The following is a 19353-nucleotide window of genomic DNA, read 5'->3' on the forward strand; positions in this document are numbered from 1 at the left end:
TATACCAGTTCCGACTTACATACAAATTCAACTTAAGAACAAACCTACAGTCCCTATCTTGTACGTAACCCGGGGACTCCCTGTATACATAAACAACTCTATGTATGTTATCTGTTGTCAGGCAAAAACATAAAAATGGAACTCTGTATGGATCCATCACCCTAATCGCTTTGATTAAAGTTTGCATCCACTTTTCCCTCCTAGATGTAACTTTGCACTTCTTAGATTGCAAGTTCCTTGTGTGCAGGATCGCCTCGTACTATGTGTATGTACAGCACATTGTACAATGGGATCCCAATCTTGGTTGGCAGCTCAAATACCGTTGCAGTAAAAATAGCAATAACTAGAATCATATTGGAGAAAATGGTTTAGTAGGCTAAGCTTTTGCAATTCTATTGGGCAAAGAACTGATTAAAAAAATAGTGATGAGTGAACCTAAAAATATTTAGATTTTGAGTTCTGTTAGTTAAGCATCCCAAAGTCTGGCTTACGAGAACTGCCTCCCTGGAAATTACAAATCAAGTGTTGAGATTTGTCACGAGAAGACACTTTTTCCTAATATGTTGGTATTTCTAGTTCTACTTCCAGAAACAGCACAGAAACTCAAAGAAAGCGTTTCTGCACAAACTTATTTTATCTTACGCCATGTCTACACTGCAGGCTTCTTGTGCAGGAGTGTATCCACACAACAAAAGTGCAAGAGACAGTCCAGACTGCATGGATGCTCTCTTGAAAGAAAGCTCTGATTGCTATTCACAGAATGGCCACCAGAGCACCTGTGCTTTTTTTGCTTGTCTCTTTCTGCGCAAAACCCCCCTGTTGCCCGTCCACACACACCTTTTGCGCAAGAACTCTTGAGCAAAAAGGAGTCATTCCTCTTACAAAAAGGAATACCTACACTGCAAAAACTCCTCTGTTCCTCTGATTTACCGTAAATTTACTTGCGCAAAAATGCACTTTATGTGTGGATGCTCCACGGGTTTTTGCACAAAAATGGCCACTTTTATGCAAAAACCTTGTAGTGTGGACATAGCCTTGGCTGGTTAACCCATCCCTGGCTAAAAGTGTATTCAGTAGAAGGAATGGGAAATTAAGTCTCTATTCTGAAGATTAGGCATTTACCATTTTCAAGGGCAGTTTCAATTATTTAAAATCCCAGATTGTAAACTAAAACATAAGCTAATGAGAATGTGTTTCTGTGATATGGAAACTGTATTTCATTATGCTAAGACACACAGGGCACATATGAAGAGCTATGACCCATGCTACACAGGACATACCAATTCCTAGGACAGACTCCCAACAACACTGCTCTTCCCCACACAGCAAAAATGCGGTGGTTCTGCCTCATCTGTGGTTCTCTGTGCCTTAGAAGAGCTTATGGGAGAGGCTTGCTCCCTCTGTGAATGAAAAATGGCTCAAAAATCTCCACTTGGAAGATCTTATCATACTGTTCAGCAACACTTATCATTTCTAAAGCACTGGAACACATCAAAATCAGGCTTTGTGCTCTGAGCTCTAGATCTCTAAACTCTGGTATATTTGACTTATCTACTAATCTTGGATGATACAGTATTTTATCACTGAAAGAACCAACTGTACAGTTCGCATAAGTAGGACAGTGGATGTGTTGAATGGGATTCCATTCATCACTCTAACGATGCTTCACACTGTAGTTCAAATAAATGAATACAAATAGCTAAGCGGAAATTGGAATAGACAATCTGTGCCACCTTATGGAGGGAAGCCCTTTTTATTACAGTTTCCATTTATTAATGCTTAGATCAATAGATCTTTCTGTTATTACTGGACAAATACTTCTGCTGTTCAAAATGCCTTTCTATGGATGGTGAAGAAGGGACAATGAAATATTCTTCCATGACCTGAAAACAATTCAACATGAGTTAGGGGAATTAAGAACTAAAACCAGCTTGTATTTCAGTTTAACTTCTCCTGTAGAGTGTATAATACTATGTTGGCATACATAGCAATTTCTTGACTTCCATAAGAAGTTTGAGCATGCTTAGAACTTTGCAAGTGATTGGGGCCTAATATCTTGGGAGATATTTTCTAAGGCCCAAATAGGAGTAAGGTACCCACCTATCCTTTGTGCCTTTGAAAATCTTCCTCTTTATTAGTTATTTTATGTGAGCGCCAGCAAAGTACAGAATAAACCAATATAAATCCTAATACAATAATAAAGCAATGTTAAGCTTAGTGCTTTACATGGCTATGGACTATAGTGCACCACAGAAGCCTTTGTTATATCTTTTGCTTTATCCGTTATAGTTGTTAGATCTGTGTACACTGGCTCATGGAGCTGTTGGCAATATATTTTTATTTTAATCACTGATTTTGCAGAAAACCCACTCAACTCATCTGAATGCAAGTGATCTGATGAAGTGGGTTTTACCCACAAAAGCTCATGATCCTATACCTTTGATAGTCTTTAAGGTGCCACAAGACTACTTGTTGTTTTTATACATTATAGGAGAAAACAATGAAAACATGAGAGACAGAGCTAGAAGTACTTAATACCCTTGAAATTTACCTTGTACACAGCAGTTATTTTGTTTACCTATGGTCTTTAAGTATCAAGACTGTGCAAACACAGATGTGAGTTATATCATTTTTTCCCAACCTTCCTATTCAGATGGGAATTTGCCAAAAATTAATTGCTGTCAGAGAATAGGAAGTGGTTTAAATGAAAGTGTGACCACCACACAATATTAATTAGAAATGGTTGTCACTGAATCAACATCAACTGGACCCTACACCAACTGGAAATATATAGACATACTGTCTTCTGTCACTCTCACAAACACACACTGTCCTTCCCTCTCATCTCCTGACCCAATATGTACGTGGGGGGTTGTTACTAATTACTGCTTGCAAAGTGGGTTAGTTTTGGTTTTGGACTTGTCTGTGCATTTCATAACTTTCATTTCTCTCTTACACTTAAATTTAATTTTTGGGTAGTGAGTTTCTGTTCTGGCTGGGGTCATTATCCCTGTGGTAATGTAATTGTGCTCCTGGAGGTGGCTGGCATGTCCTGCAGCCCCTGAGGGAGTTATAGCACATGCTGTCCTTACCTGGAGGCACCACTCCTGCAGCTCCCAATCATCAATGATGGAGAGCTGTGGCTAGTGGAGGCTGGTGCCTGTAGATAAGGGACAGCACATGGAGCCACTGCTTTTGGGGCTGATGCATGGCCAGGGTGGGGGTGGGCCTGCCTGGGCTTTGATGGTCTAGCTGCTCCCAGGGAAGGGTGGAGGACTTGAGCCCACAACCCTCTCCTCCCCAATCAAATGCCCTATCCCTTAGGCCACTCAAGAACCCACCACAGCTCCCTACCTTCAGAGGATCCCTAATACTGCTTTCCTAATATGGTTTCTCCATCCCTGGGGAAGCCAACATTGCCATGGCCTGAGTGGGATCTAGCCCACTACCCTGTGCTCCAGAGGCTGATGCTCTACCCTGAGTTCACTGGCGCTCCCACCCCACCTCCCTACCTTCAGTGGGTCCCTTACCTTGCCTTTCTAGTGCAGGAGCCAACTCCATCTCAGGGGCAGCCTGTGTTGGCTCTCTAGGGCTCAGGCCCCTAACCCTGCCCTCCCCAGGCAGGAGCCCTGGTCTGCCCAGGGACTGGGGCCCGCCCCACCTCCCGAGGGTCCCTCATGCTGTGTTGGCTGACTGGTTGCTCCCAGGGTGGGACATGTACCCATCACCCTGTACTCCTTTATCTTGCCTTCCTAGTACAGGAGCCAGATCTATCCCTGAGGCAGCCTATGTTGGCTGTCCAACTGCTCCCAGGGTGGGCAGGACTTGAGCCCACTACCCTGCGCTCCCCAGGCAAATGCCCTTTCCTTTGGGCCACTCCAGAACCCACCCCACCAACCTACCTTCAGAGTGTCCCCTCCTCCCATACTCCGAACCCCTTGGCCCAAGACCACAGCCTGCACGCCAATCCCCTACACCAGCCTGGTGAAAGAGAATGAGATTCAAGGAGGAAGGGGGATGAAGTGAGCAGGGTGAGGCCTCAGAGAAGGGGTGGAGTAGGGCGGGGCCTCAGAGAATTGGGGGAAGGAAGCTGGGCAAGGGTATTTGGGACTGAAGTAGATCTTACATTGCACTTAAATTGAAAAAGTGATCTTGTGGTTAAAAAGGCTGGAGACCACTGGTGTAGACATACCCTAGGAAATTCTGAGTTTCATTTCTGACACCACAGATGACTCCATGTATAGGCTGGAGCATTTTAGTCACTTTTCATCTCAGTTTTCTCATCTTTAAAGTGTGACTAACAACATTTTCATCTTATAGAGGTGTTATGAAGCTTGCTGTTGGTGCAGCACTTACCATGAAAAGTGCTAAATAGTGTTTCTAGAGTGGGAAGTAAAAGTTTGTACATATCAAATAACATTCAATAGAAAGGGCAGAAGGAGCTTTAGGTACAGTGTGTATAGCCCCTGTATACTAGGTTAAAGACATTCACATCCCCAAATTCTTCATAAGGAACCAATCACTAGGTGGCAAGTAAAGTGACACTACAATGATAAAATAACACAGTAGCAACAGCATATAGTGACTGTTTCAATGTATATGGAGGAGAAGAGAAGCCAAGTCAGCAGTGCTACAGTTGAAACCATTTTTTAAAAAGAACTACAGACATAGGGAAATCACGTGTTATTATCTCCTTTTGGATCACGAATGGAGAAGTAGGATTGTACAAGCCAAAGAATGCAAAATCAGGAAGTGCTTGTGGTTAAAAACAGAAGTAGCTGCATGAATAAGAGGTTTTAGCAGACATCTAGACGACATTCATTGAAAAAAATAATTTAAAAGAAAAACAGGAAGGACGGGAAGGGCCAGACAAATTTTTGTATGTTTGAATCAGACTTGAAGAGAGTAGTCATACAGAAAACTAAAGAAACACTACTCAAGTCACAGAATTCCTTCACATGTATCATTTATTTGCCTTAAAACCTCAAGTTGGACTCCTTTCAGCATCGTAAGTTAAAAGGCAAGATTTATTTTTCTAAAAGCTAATAAACAACCACACCACTAAACATGGTCTCACTTTCCCCTTTAACATTAACACCCAGAGTACTGGGTAAATGATAAAAAGTTGCACTTCCTGTCACATATATATCTAGGACCTCCTTTTAGCTAATATATATGAGAGAGAGAGAGAGAGAGAGAGAGAGAGAATTCCTCACTGAGAGTAACAAGTATAGCTAAATAAATAAATAGAAAAGGTTGCATTTCCACAGGAGATGCAAAGAAGAATACATCTTTAGCAAAAGTTTCCTTACATACAAATACTATACAAACAGGTGAGTGCTGAGAGGGAGTTCTCCAGGTAAAGGAGAAGCAGATACAGGACTCTTGAGGGAAGTGTGTGTTGTTACTGGGGCTTTCTTACTGTGTGCTGAGCTTGGGTTTGTGAATGAGGGTTGGTGTGTATTTTTTTGTTTGTTTTCCCCTGTGTTCGTGAGTGAGGCTTTTTTTTTGTTCAATTCCCCTTTGCCCTCCCCCTCCCCTTCATGGAGTGTGTGCTGTGATTGGCAGGTGGAAACTGTTGGCTTCTAATTAAAGTTTAATTCTGCTGATTGGCTGAGCCTTGGTAGGGGGAGGGACTTTCAGGCACTCCAGGTCATTATAAGGCAGTGGGCAAGTGACCAAGGAGTTTGCGAACAGGTGAGTGCTAACAGGGAGTTTAGAGAGGGAGTTAGGAAGGGTGTGAGGTTTTCTTTCTTTTTAAATCCCTTCTCCAGGACAACAGCGATGGATGGTGATAGGTCTGCTGTTGTTACCTGCACGGAGTGTGCCATGTTTGTCTTCCTCCCGGAAGAAAGAACAGATTTCATCTGAACTAAGTGCAAGCTGGTTGCCATTTTGGAAGAAAAAATTAGAGGACTGGAGGCCCAAGTGTCGACCCTACGCTCAATCACAGAGGATGAAGACTTCCTCTATAGAAGGCAGCGTTTATCCTTCAAGCACAGCAGGCAAAAGGGCCAGAGAGGGCAATACGGGACCAGGAAGAGAACTGGCAGCATGTAACTTCTAGAAGGGGAAAAAGGCCAGCACGGGAATCCCCCAATGCTATAGAGGTAAGTAATCGCTTTCAGGCTCTCTCACAAGCTCTGCAGTGCTGAATGCTTTGGAAGGGACCTCACAAGGAAGAAATCGGAAGGGAACACCATCTACTGGAAGGCATGGGATGCGTAGTCCTAGAGATGGGGGTTCCATGACCACCACCCCTAAAAGAAAACGACGGGTGGTGGTGGTCAGGGACTCCCTCCTAAGAGGGACTGAGCCATCCATCTGCAGTCTGGACCTGGAATCTCAAGATGTGTGCTGCTTACCGGGAGCTCACATTCAGGATGTGACTGAGAGGCTTACCAAACTGATCAAACCTTCAGATCGCTACCCCTTCCTGCTTCTCCATGTGGGAACTAACAATACGGCCAAGAATGACCTTAAGGGGGTTACTATGGATTATGTAGCTCTGGGAAGAAGGATCAAAGAACTTGGAGCGCAAGTGGTGTTCACATCCATCCTCCCTGTTGAAGGGAAAGGACTGGGCATGGATCGTTGACTTGAGGACGTAAATGCGTGGTTGCGCGGATGGTGTCGCAGAGTGGGCTTTTGTTTCTTTGACCATGGGACTCTGTTCCGGGCACAAGGATTATTAAGAAGAGATAGGATCCACCTAACGAAGAGAGGAAGGAGCATCTTCGCAGGCAGCCTTGCAAACCTAATGAGGAGGGCTTTAAACTAAGTTCATCAGGGGACGGTGACCAAAACCATGAGGGGAGATGGAAAGTCGGATACCAGGAAGAAATGCAGAGAGGAACGATCAAGGAACGAGGACCCCTGATTCGAATGGAGAAGATAGGGCGATCAACTGGTTATCTGAGGTGTTTGTACACTAATGCAAGAAGTCTGGGAAACAAACAGGAAGAACTGGAGGCCCTGGCCCAGGCCAAGATATATGATTTAATTGAGATAACAGAGACTTGGTGGGATGACTCACATGACTGGAGCACTGTTATGGAAGGGAATAGACTGTTCAGGAAGAACAGGCAGGGGAGAAAAGGAGGAGGAGTTGCACTATATGTAAGAGAGCACTATGATTGCTCTGAACTCCAGTATAAAGAGGGACAAAAACCTGTTGAGAGTCTATGGGTTAAGTTTAAAGGAGCAAACAGCAGCAGTGATGTTGTGGTTGGTGTCTGCTACAGGCCACCGAATCAGGTGGATGAGGTAGATAAGGCTTTCTTCGGACAACAGAGAGAAACTTCCGGATCACAGGCCCTGGTTCTCGTGGGGGACTTTAATCACCCTGACATCTGTTGGGAAACCAATAAGGCGGTACACAGGCAATCCAGGAAGTCTTTGGAGAATGTTGGGGATAACTTCTTGACACAAGTGCTCAAGGATCCGACCAGGGGCCATACGCAGCTTGACCTTCTGCTCACAAACAGGGAGGAACTAATAGGGGAAGTCGAGGTGGGTGACAACCTGGGAAGCAGTGATCATGAGATGGTAGATTTCAGGATCCTGACCAAAGGAAGAAAAGAGAGAAGTAAAATACACACCTTGGACTTCAAAAAAATAGATTTTGACTCCGAAAGAACTGATGGGCAGAATCCCCTGGGATGTTAACATGAAGGGGAAAGGAGCCCAGGACAGCTGGCAGTATTTTAAAGAAGCCTTACTGAAGGCACAGAAAGAAGCCACCCCGAAGTGCAGCAAGAGAGGCAAACATGGTAGGAGACCGGATTGGCTTACAGGGGAAATCCTTGGTGAACTTAAGCACAAAAGGGAAGCTTACAAAAAGTGGAAACTTGGACAAATGACCAGGGAGGGGTTTAAATGTATAGCTCGAGAATGCCGGGGGGTTATCAGGAAGGCGAAAGCACTGAAGGAATTGGGTTTGTTTAGTTTAGAAAAGAGAAGATTGAGGCGAGACATGATAGCAGTTTTCAGATATCTAAAAGGAGGAGCGAGAAAACGTGTTCATCTTGGCCTCTGGGGACAGAACAAGAAGCAATGGGCTTAAACTGCAGCAAAGGAGGTTTAGGTTGGACATTAGGAAAAAGTTCCTAACTGTCAGGGTAGTCTAACAGTGGAATAAATTGCCCAGAGAGATTGTGGAATCTCCATCTGTGGAGATATTTAAGAGTAGGTTAGATAAATGTCTATCAGGGATGGTCTAGACAGTATTTAGTCCTGCCATGAGGGCAGGGGACTGGACTCGATGACCTCTCGAGGTCCCTTCCAGTCCTAGTATTCTATGATTCTATGAACCTCAAAAGCTGTATGCAGAAAATGAAGTTCAGGATGGTCACTCTAGACACTATAATTCCCTGTCTGGATCCAGGAGACTGGTTCGCTGCCCTCATGTATTTCCACATTTCAGACCTTCCTTGTCACAGGCATTACCTCAGATTTACAATAGCAGGAGAGCACTACTAATTTGTGGTGCTACCATTTGGCCTTTCCTCAGATCCATGATCATTTACCAAATATATGGTGGTGGCAGTGGCCTTCCCCTGAAAGAGGGTAGTGCACGTTTTCCTTTACCTGGACAATTGGCTAATAAAAGCACCCTCAAGAGCTCAGCTCCTGACCCCCTTTGATTCACATGTTCATGGCCCATTACGCAACTGATAAATCCTCCAGGGAGGATGCAGCAGTTGGTAGAGCAGTATTGCAGTCCATGATTCCGAACTCTGATCCCACCTCTGTGGGGTAGCAGCTTGGGAGTCACCTGAATTGGAATCGATGTGAACAATCACTCTAAGAAGAAAAGAAAGTTATCTGGTTTCGTAACTGGCGTTCTTTGAGATGTATTCTTTATGTCCATTCCAATACCCACCCTCTTACCCACTGCTGGAGTAGCCGACAAGAAGGAACCGAGGGAGAGTAGGGTCGGCAGTGGTGTATACCTGCTGATATAGAGCTGCCACTCTAGGGGTCTCCACAGACGATTCTACGGGTACTACTAGGGAAAAAGTTTCCAATGTTCCTGTACGCGACATGCGTACACCTGAATTGGAATCAACATGAACAATCACTCAAAGAACAACCAACCTTTCCAGTGCTGTAAGAAATTTCTCCACTACAACCGTGTAGCTGCAACCCCACAAATGTGCCACGACAGTGTAAACATGCGCTAGTACTCTGTGCATAATATGCTAAGGAAGTTAAGGAATGAGTGGTTTGCTAATTGTATAGTCGATACAATTGGCATTGACCACACAATTAGTCAGTAAGGGGAGGTGCTCTGAAGAGCACTGGCAACTCGTGCTGGCTCTGGGAGTCACCTGGCATCTCGTACTACATTTAAAATGTAGAGGTGCAGTGGTCCCAGACTACAGTGAGCCAGGACTGCTCGGTCCAGCAGCCCCCAGTGGGACCCCTCATGACCAGGGGATGCTGCTGGAGCAGCCTCCCCTACCTCCCTCCCCTTGGGGGGGAGGGAGGGAGGTGGAACTGCGGAGACAGTGCTGAGGGGGAACCAGCCTTTAAGTCAGCTCCCCCCAGCATCAGCTCCTGTTTTCCCCCGTTGCTGTCTCTCATCCAGAGGCAGTAAGGAGTGGGGAAAGCTAGTAGTCAAGTACTCACTCACATCCCTATAATATTCCACTCTTTTACATAATATTTTTAAAAGATCTGGTTAGGCAGGGCAAACAGACATATGCTTTAATCAACAATCACTAAGATATTGCAGTTTCTATGTAATATGTCTGGTTGATTGGAATGGTATCCCAAACCTGCCTAGAATGTTTTAAGAGGTTTAAGACAACACAGGAGTTTTCTGTAAGGGAAACTGACATGTAGGAAAATAAGACATTCTGAGAGGAAAAGACAACTGTGAAAGCTTGGAACATGATAACTATCAGCAAAATTCCCTGGCTGCAAGTTCAAAAGGAGGATTGCACCAACTGTAGCAACACAGAGCAGAGTGCAGCATGAACATGCTAGAAGAGCCAGCATTTAAAGAGACACCATACTTTGAGAGGTTCTTTACGCAGCTCGTTTACCTACCGACAGATTATTTATAGCACACAGCTAAATGTTCTTGCTTGATGTTAAAGATGGAAAGAAATAATTTTCCCTCTGCACAAAGCATTTAAAACAGGGAAGACATCACAGAAATCAATGCTAGAATTTACATTATGTAACAAGTTACACATGGAATTTGAGTAACAGGTTATGGAGATACAGCTTCCTGCCATTCAGAAGAGATGTAACTTGAATGTCTCATCTTATCTTCCCCTCTCTTTCTAATTTTCTACTCATACTCTACTCTATATTTATATTTCTATCTTGCCTACCAGGGTCTTACTGAATAATGACTGTGGTATATTTGACTGCAACTCTGTTTTGCAGGGGCCCAATACAAAACCGTCTGAAGTCTGTGAGAGGGAGTCTGCCCTGCACTGGCTCTGTAAGGGTTAAAACAGCCCTGAGAGAAGGTTGAGAGACTGAAGCCGGCCGCTGAGGCAGATACAGACCTTTAGGGCCCAGTTGGCGCTGTATAAATAAGGGTTCCTTGCGGGAAGGGGAACACACACACTTGCTCTAGCTGGGGAGCAGGAGGGACTTGGCTGCCTGAGACAGGGCAGTGCTGGGGAGCTCTGGCCTGACCTTACTCCCAGGCTGAGGCCAGGCCTGACTGAGTGCACTAGGGCTGCTGTGAAACAGCCAGAATAGGAAAGGGCACCAGGTTCACACCCCCTTGCTAATGCTGAATGGCCATTTCAGACTGCAGTTTGCCCCTGAGGTAAGGGTCTAGATGTAGGGTTGCCAGGTGTTCAGTATTTTTGCCTCCTGTCCAGTAAAAAAATTCAGAGAATACTGGACACCTGAGATGTCTGGTATTTTCTGAATTTTTCCCTAACCAGGAGGCGAAAATACCGGGTACCTGGCAACCCTACAAACACTCAGCACCCGGCCTCCCCTCCCCACCAACACCTCCAACCCTATGTTTACCTGGCTCCCCAAGGCTGCTGGCCCAAAGACCTAGGGCAAAGCTTCCCCTGGGTCTTAGTGCTCAACCGCTTCCCTGTTCCTATCCCTGCACTCACTGTTAAAGGGGACATGCTGGTTTTTTTTGCTCAACACCTTTGTTCTCCCCCCCCTCCCCCCCCGGTCCTTTCAACAGAATTTTTTCCCGGTGTTTTTTTTGGGCTGTGGGGGGTGTTCAGTATTTTCGTTTCAACCATCTGGCAACCCTATCTAGATGGACCGGCAGTGGGTCACTGAGGAAAGGTAGGTATAGCAGGACTGGGAGCTCCCTATCTGAGGAGGACCCTGGAGTGCAGGGGCACTGACCTAGGATAATACTAGGAGGACAAGGCACTGTGGGCAGGAAGGGGTTGCTCCAGAGCTAAAGTTCTGATTCCCAGGGTGACCAGCTGGAGGTGCCTTGGGGGGTGAGTGCTTGCCATGTGATAAAGTTAATGGGAGTTGAATCAGGCCTCCCTATTTTTCAAAGCTCACTAGTAGATTTAGATAACTAATTCTCATTTAACCTTATGTTGCTCTCAACAAAGATTTCCGAAAGAGCCAACCAGGTCCCAATTCCTTCTTAGGCACCAAAATGAAGTGGCTCAGTGGGAGCTGCTGGGTACTGAACTCTTTAAAAAAAATCTCTCTCAAAATCTATACCAGAAATTTTCAAAACCAGGTACTATATGTTGGTTTGTTGAAAACAATGTCATACTTACATGCATATCTATGTCCCTGCATCTCTCTTGTTTTTTCAGGTGTTAACTTAGTCTTGAACAATTTTGTACTAACAAGCTTTAAATGCTATGGAACATTAGATACAATGTTCAATAGAAAAACAGAGCAATCTGTTATAATGATTTTAATACGTGGAAAAATGTAATATATGGTACTGATGGCACAGTTAGGCATATGATTCAAATAAAATCCTTTTCCCCTCTTGCAGTGATTCGAGCAAAAATATCCAGTGAAAAGGTGGTTCCTGCCAGTGATGACCCTGTTGACACTCACAAAATGATCCGGTATGAAATCAAACAAATAAAGGTACATGGAATCACTTGGTTATTTGACATTCAATACTGATGACTAACGTACCGTGATATGAACCAAGCTCATGCTGATTTCAGTGACAAAATTTCTTTGAATTGGAAGTAGGATCTGGTTGGCCTACAGTTCTATTCATGGATTATTTGCCAATAGACTGATTTTGATAAACAATGTATTTGTTATTCATACTTTTTGATGAATCCCGTGTGTAAATATATTTCAACGTGTGTATTACAGGTGCTTTCCACGGCACAAACATCCAACTTACAAACAGCTGCACATACAAACAAAAGCTCACCTGGAGCATCAGGGAGAAGGCAAGACAAAAGGTCTGTGTCTACACTGGCAAGTTATTCCGGAAAATCAGCCACTTTTCCGGAAAAACTTGCCAGCTGTCTACACTGGCCGCTTGAATTTCCGGAAAATCACTGACAATCTAATGTAAAATCATCAGTGCTTTTCCGGAAAAACTATGCTGCTCCCGTTCGGGCAAAAGTCTTTTTCCAGAAAACTGTTCCGGAAAAGGGCCAGTGTAGACAGCACAGTAGTGTTTTCCGCAAAAAAGCCCCGATCACGAAAATGACGATCGGGGCTTTTTTGCGGAAAAGCGCATCTAGATTGGCCACGGACGCTTTTCCGGAAAAAGTGCTTTTCCAGAAAAGCGTCCTGCCAATCTAGACATGCCTTTCTGGAAATACTTTTAACGGAAAACCTTTTCCGTTAAAAGCATTTCCGGAAAATCATGCCAGTGTAGATGTAGTCAAGGTGTTGGCGGGCATTGCATGTGCTGGCTGGAGGACTAGGAGGTAGGTGTGCAGCCAGTGGCTGGAGAAAAGTGGTGTTCTGAAAGGGAAACCACTGCTTCTCTCCAGCTGCATGGCTGTCCTATGTGCTTCTCCGGAGTCCTCAGCCCACTGGGGGACGGTCCTCAGAGGCTGGGGCTGGCACAGAGCCCACTGGGGGATGGTGGCTAGGAGATACCCGTAAAACCCCTTCAGAATTTCATCATCCTCTAATTAAATCTGCTTTACTCAAACACCAGTATTCAAGGTTAAATAAAAAGCTATTTCTACTATTTTTCATTGCAAATATACAATATTTCAGCTATATTATGGATTAAATAGGCTTTTGTGGGCTAGCCAAGGACCCTAACTACCATTTATAACATTGTTTTTATGGGAAAATGAGTGCCGAGTTCCAATGACTGTACTTCTACGCTGGCACGTGCAAGACTTCTTCCACTCTTTCCTGATTGTATTCTGAGTGTGAGGTGAATGGATAGAGACTATGTGGGACTGTATGGAAGTTACTGGCCAAGCTATGTGCCTTATTGTCATCATTATGGTCATGGTGATAGGAAATCTAGTGGTACTGAATCTGTTTTTGGCCTTGCTGCTGAGCTCATTGGCTGCGTCTAGACTGGCATGATTTTGCGCAAATACTTTTAACGGAAAAGTTTTTCCGTTAAAAGTATTTGCGCAAGAGAGCGTCTATACTGGCATGTGCCTTTGTGCCAAAGATTTGCTTTTGCGCAAACGCATCAGTACCAGTGTAGACGCTCTCTTGCGCAAGAAAACTCTGATGACCTTTTAGCCATCGGGCTTTCTTGCGCAAGAAATTAACTTGGCTGTCTACACTGGCCCTCTTGCGCAAAAATACTTGCGCAAAAGGGCTTATCCCTGAGCAGGAGCATCCGAGTATTTGCGCAAGAACCACTGATTTTGTACAGTACAAAGTCAGTGTTCTTGCGCAAATACTCGTGGCCAGTGTAGAAAGGCGGCAAGATTTTGCGCAAAAGCACTTGCTTTTGCGCAAAATCTTGCCAGTCTAGACGCATCCATTTAGTTCAGACAATCTTGCTGCTACTGATGATGGTAACAAAACAATCTGCAGATTGTTGTGGGAAGGATTGAGAGGGGTATAGATTATGTGAAAAGAAAAGCACATGAATGTACCCAAAAAATCTTCATGAGAAGACTAAAAGATATAGATGAAATCAAATCAGTCTGTTAGCTAAACTATAGGGAAGACAACTGCACTTCCAGTTGTGCTGTACCTAAAATGAACAGAACTCTGGATATTTGCAAAGATGAGAACAGAAGCAATGGTGTTTAAGGGCAACTGATGACGACTTACAAATGAATGTTTGGAACACAACCTGTTTGTAAATTGGAGACTTCCTGTATTTGCAAACTACTCATTATGCATCTTTGATTATTTTCTGCTTGAGCATTTGGGTACCTGAACATTTGATTGCTTTGAGTGTCAGGGAATTGTTTTTACTTTCTGATTGCATGACATAAAATTTACAAAAAAGCAGGCATGTGAACAATGATATTTGCAGAAAAATCAGCCCTCCCTGGATATTTCTACAAAAATCCATCTGTATGCATGTCAGACTCCATGGGAAAATCCAAAATGAAGTATTTCAATCTGGATCTTTTTACCTGAAAGAATTTGAATTATTTTTTTAACTGACCCAAAACATTTTTCCTTTGAATCAATTTTACAGACCATTAAACTACATTTTCATATGAGGAAGACAAGATGAGTGACAGAATATCTTTTATTGCATCAACATCTGTTAGTGAGTGACCTGAGCTTTTGAGCTTTTTTTCAGATCTGGGAAACACATTCCACTATGTCTACACTGGAATAAAATGTCCATGTGGGGATGCCCAGGTCATATGACTCAAGCTCATGTGACTTGGGCTTCGAGGCTGAAAAACTGTTGTGCAGATGTTTGGGCTCAGGTTGGAGCTCAGGCTCTGGGCCCCTCCAAGGAGGCTGGGGGCAGAGCTGGGAAGTCCCATTGCTCCAGACCCAGCCTGAAATTCTCCACAGCAAATATTAGCCCCACAGCCTTGTTTTGTGCCTTGTATAGATGTACCCACAGTGTCATAGCTAAATACAAAGTGAAACAGATTATTTAGAGTAAGTCGTTAACATATTTTAAGGCATAATTCAAGGTGAAGTAACAACCCTCTACTCACATGCGGGACAGGAAGGGATGGAAGAACACCCCTCCCCCCAAGGGGAACATGTTAATAGGTGTTAGATTATTTTTATAAACCATAAATCCACTCTCTCTGTTCAGAGTTTTAGAGTATAGCAAAATTTTGAATGCAAGTTTCCAGGCTCATCTTAACCAGCAGCAATTGATCCTCTCCCACCCTGTGTCTCTAATCTCCTAGGACCCGCACAGCTACAACAATACTGCACACATTTTCCTATGGCACGTTACCCTATAGGAGTTTAAGTTCCAACGCTCATCCGTTTCTAGGGATCAGGTTAATTGGAAGACTACATTTCTCCAATGGCAGTATCGTGATTTCTTCTATTTGAGCAGGATAATGCAGATTCTGCATGCAATATGGGACGTGCAGTCTGGCCCACAGAAGAACACAGGGGCAGTAACCACAACTCCCATAAGGCAATGCATCATACAGACATGCAATTTAATATTGAAATCACTCAAAATGAAGCACTTGGAGTGATTTCAACAAAGTGAAAAGAAACACTTCAGTATCAGGAATGCTGAAATGCTTTATTTTTTATAAAAATATTAAACAAAAGTTTATTTAAATTACCATTCTGTGACATTTAAGGATGTTAAATTGTGGTTATCTGGCTAATACAATTTGTATCGACTACACAATTAGTGGATAAGGACCACTCTGCAGAGCTGCAGCAGAGTTAGCTCCAGGATCTGGCTTGAGCTGAGACCGAGCAGTCCTGGTTGGTGCCAGCTTCGGGATCCATCCGTGCTGTGCCTCTGCATTTTAAATGTAGTAAGAGCTGCCGGGCTTGTACTACATTTAAAGTGCAGAGGTACAGCATCTAGGATCAGCACAAGCCAGGACTGCTTGGTCCTGGCTTGTGCTAAGTCCAGCAGCCCCTGTTCACAAATTTGCTAGCAGAAACAAATTTGCTAGCAGAAATATTCAAAACTAAATGCAAATTATTATTCACATTTACAAATATTTGCACAGAAACTTGATTCTAAATCACTTGCCTCCATTGAGGAAACAGAAACGAGATTCAACATAGCTCCAATTAAAATTATTAATATAATATACTCTTAGTGGATTGTTTGTGAACGGACACATATTTGCAGATATAACCTCTGAATAACTTAAGATCAATCAAATATTCACTAGCAGAAAGGGCTAGATAAGATAAATAAGTTGTTCACTACCTGCGATTTGTCCAGCTCTAGTCATTATAAATAGAGCAACGTGTTTTGAAAAAAAAAACTTAATTCTTTTGCAGTTTCTGACTGAAGGGCTGAAGTTACTTAATTTATGATGTGGTCAAAATAGGTTTTTCTCTATTTTGGGGTTCACTTAAGAAGTTCCGGGTTTGGAGTACAAGCATTTATAGTAGACAAGATAGATTGTGGCTAATTGAAGAAATCTTTTTGTTAAGATGTTATGTAATACCTTGTGTATTAGTTTCTACAGCCAAATTCTCCCTGAATATATTTTAAAACAACCACCATAAGCATGTTTGCCATGTTCTCAAAAGAATATTAGCTGTTTTTTAAAAATATTTTATTTACATAAGTTCATTATTGGGATTCCTGTTATATCTAGCAAGGACTTTGATGTTACAAAGCAGATTCATGCAAGTGAAGTCACACACACACACACACAAGTAACCTCTTCCACTTGGGCCCAATTCTATTTTATAACTTTGTTCATTATTTCTCAATCTACAGTCCAGTTCTGCTTTGGTGACAGTTTGAATTTTCTGAAATCCATTCTTGCACAGTTGTGGCCTTTTCCAATTTCCCCAAAATGTTTAGTACTTAGAGGACCCAACTAAAAGCACTGAAGACACTAGGAGTTTTTCATTTAACTTCAGTGGGTTCTGAATTAGGCCCTGAGTAGAGAAACAGTAAATTAGGTATAAGCACATTACTGCTGTTTATTTTTTTAAATAAAAGATATTTTAATAGTTCTATAAGCTGATAAAACAGGAAGATAGTTCACAATTTCTACATTTTGGCTAGACTTGAACTAAAATTTGGATTTCAAGCCTTCACCCTGGAACATCTGTTATTCAGCTGGGTTAGAGCAAAGCTATTTATTACAATATTTATTACTGAGGGTAAGTAGACTTTTAGTTTGAAGTGATGATGTCCTATACTCCAAAGTGTAATAACCAACATGAGATTAAGCAGAACTGCACATTTAATGGGACAAATATAAATTCAATATGCTATTTCTAACAAATAGTTATAAAGTCATCTTTGCACTCACTTTCTCTCTCAGTCTGATAACAAGTTACCTAATCTACTGTTTTCTAAAGCTTTGTCTAAACAGGCAACTGAACCACAAAACCTTTGTCTTTCAGAGATGTTAAAATGACACCAAAAGAGAAAAAGTTTTACTACTGATAAGTGCCAGTGTGAACAGCACTTTGTCAGCTGGAGTGCTCTGCTGATGACAAAGCTTAAGCCACTCATTGGGGTGGAAGTATTTTGTTGGCAAAAAAGCCAACCGACAAACAGCTCTGACACTGAAACTTTTAGTGGCAGAGTTGTACCACACAGCTGCTTTGTTAAAAGTTGTATTCTATAGCCAAAGATTATGTATTAGAGAGAAAAGGTGAGGTCGTATCTTTTATTGGACCAGCTTCTGCTAATGAGAAAAACAAGCTTTTGAGTTTACACAGAGCTGTTCTTAGAGCTGAGAAATGTACCCAGTGTCACAACTAACACAAGATGGAACAAATTGTTTAGAAAAGTCATTAACATATATTTCAAGGGGAGTTTTCAAGGCATAGTGGCCTTTTAACACCTCTCCAGTTATAGGGCAGAAGGAAAAGAAAGGGGAAAAATAGGGTAGCTGGGAGTCAGGATATATGGTGTTATAGATTGTCCTTATAAGTCATTACAATGTAGGGGCTGGTGGTGAAAATCAACAAGACTAGCTGTGGGTTAATCTAGTACTTCACTTGCATAAATGTCTAGTAAAGGTATGACTCAGGTCCAGTACTGGCACGATCAATGTGAAACACTTAACTGAACCAGAATTATGCAGAAATCAATTTAAACTGTATTTCATGTGGAATAGTGGCCTTGAGTTAATGAGACCTAATTAGAAGAACTTGGTTAGCAAAGCATTAGTTTCTGAAGACCTCACTTCCTGTCTTTTCCCAATGTCAGACTACATGATTTAATGATTCCCTTTTCTTGCCTTAAAAAACCTATAACTCTACAAAATACTCCTCAAACACAACCTTTAAATTTTCTGCTGAACACTTTTGTGCCATTAGGCCAGAATGTATCCCTTTGGACATCCTCAAATAATCTCTCCCCTCATATGGGATACTTCTACGCAGCTTTTTGGAGAGTCTGAGTAGAAGCTCTCGAAAAATAGCTGTAGAGTTAGCACTTCCAAGCTGAGGCTAAGACTGGTGCTCCAAAGCCTAGTGAGGTTGGGGTGAACTTCAGAACCCAAGCGCCAGTCTGAGCCAGAATTTCAAAGCACTGTATCAGTTGCTTGAACAAACTATGAAGTCACAAAATCTATTATGGGAAAGTTAGTAAAGCTGAACGCAAAGTGCTAGCTTTACTGATACCCTTTTATTTATGCATGAGTTGCAAAACTTTTGGTCACTCTCATAGATCTCACTAGTGATTAAATTTTACATATAGCTACAACTGTACTAAGAAAAATGCTGCTCCCCCTTTTCCACCTACACCCAGAGGGAGGAGGAGAAATGGGGCTATTAAGTACATTTCAAACAGAGTTTCTTTAAGCTATTTCTCACAGAAAAATTACTGTTACACTAATTTTTATGTTTAAAGTATTACAGAGAAGCTGAAGTTTAGAAGATTTAAAGTATCAAAATGTTCACAATTTTGACTACATATTAGCAGAATTAAATATTTTTGTAACTATTGGGAATACAATTTTATTACTAATCTCACAAGCAGTTCACATTACATGGTACAAAGATGTAGTGACACTTTGTACTCTTGTTTTATATTTACTGACAGGCATTTAAATTTAAGTAAGATAGTATTTTTTCTAGTTGCTGTTCCTTTATTTCACTGGAAAAATATTTAGAGGATTGCACTAAAAGGGTAGAAAGTGATCTATTAGTGGATATTTACTTTTATAATGTAAATAACAACAGTCCAGATTTTGTCATCCATTCTTGCGTAGTAAGGTACATAATGTAAGTAGTTCTGCTGTCTTTAAGGGGACTGCTTATGTGTCCGGACACTGCTAAAAATAAGTATGGTAGAATGAGGCCCATATAAACAACACC

General features: G+C 42.5%; 2 protein-coding genes across 3 annotated transcripts in view; one reads left to right on the top strand and one right to left on the bottom strand.

Annotated features, from left to right (window-relative positions):
* Positions 1 to 19353, top strand: part of TIMP4 (TIMP metallopeptidase inhibitor 4) — a 118828-nt gene that overhangs the window by 89501 nt on the left and 9974 nt on the right. For both annotated transcript variants that reach the window (XM_089781017.1, XM_006117605.5), the window contains one exon: positions 11969 to 12066. In XM_089781017.1, coding sequence (XP_089637143.1) covers positions 11969 to 12066 — 98 coding nt within the window. The remainder of the gene's footprint in view (positions 1 to 11968; positions 12067 to 19353) is intronic.
* The window catches only part of SYN2 (synapsin II), a 260118-nt gene that overhangs the window by 88145 nt on the left and 152620 nt on the right, over positions 1 to 19353 (bottom strand). The window lies entirely within an intron of this gene.

This window comes from Pelodiscus sinensis, chromosome 11, assembly GCF_052426305.1.
Source record: "Pelodiscus sinensis isolate ZL-2025 chromosome 11, ASM5242630v1, whole genome shotgun sequence".
Lineage (NCBI taxonomy): Eukaryota > Metazoa > Chordata > Testudines > Trionychidae > Pelodiscus > Pelodiscus sinensis.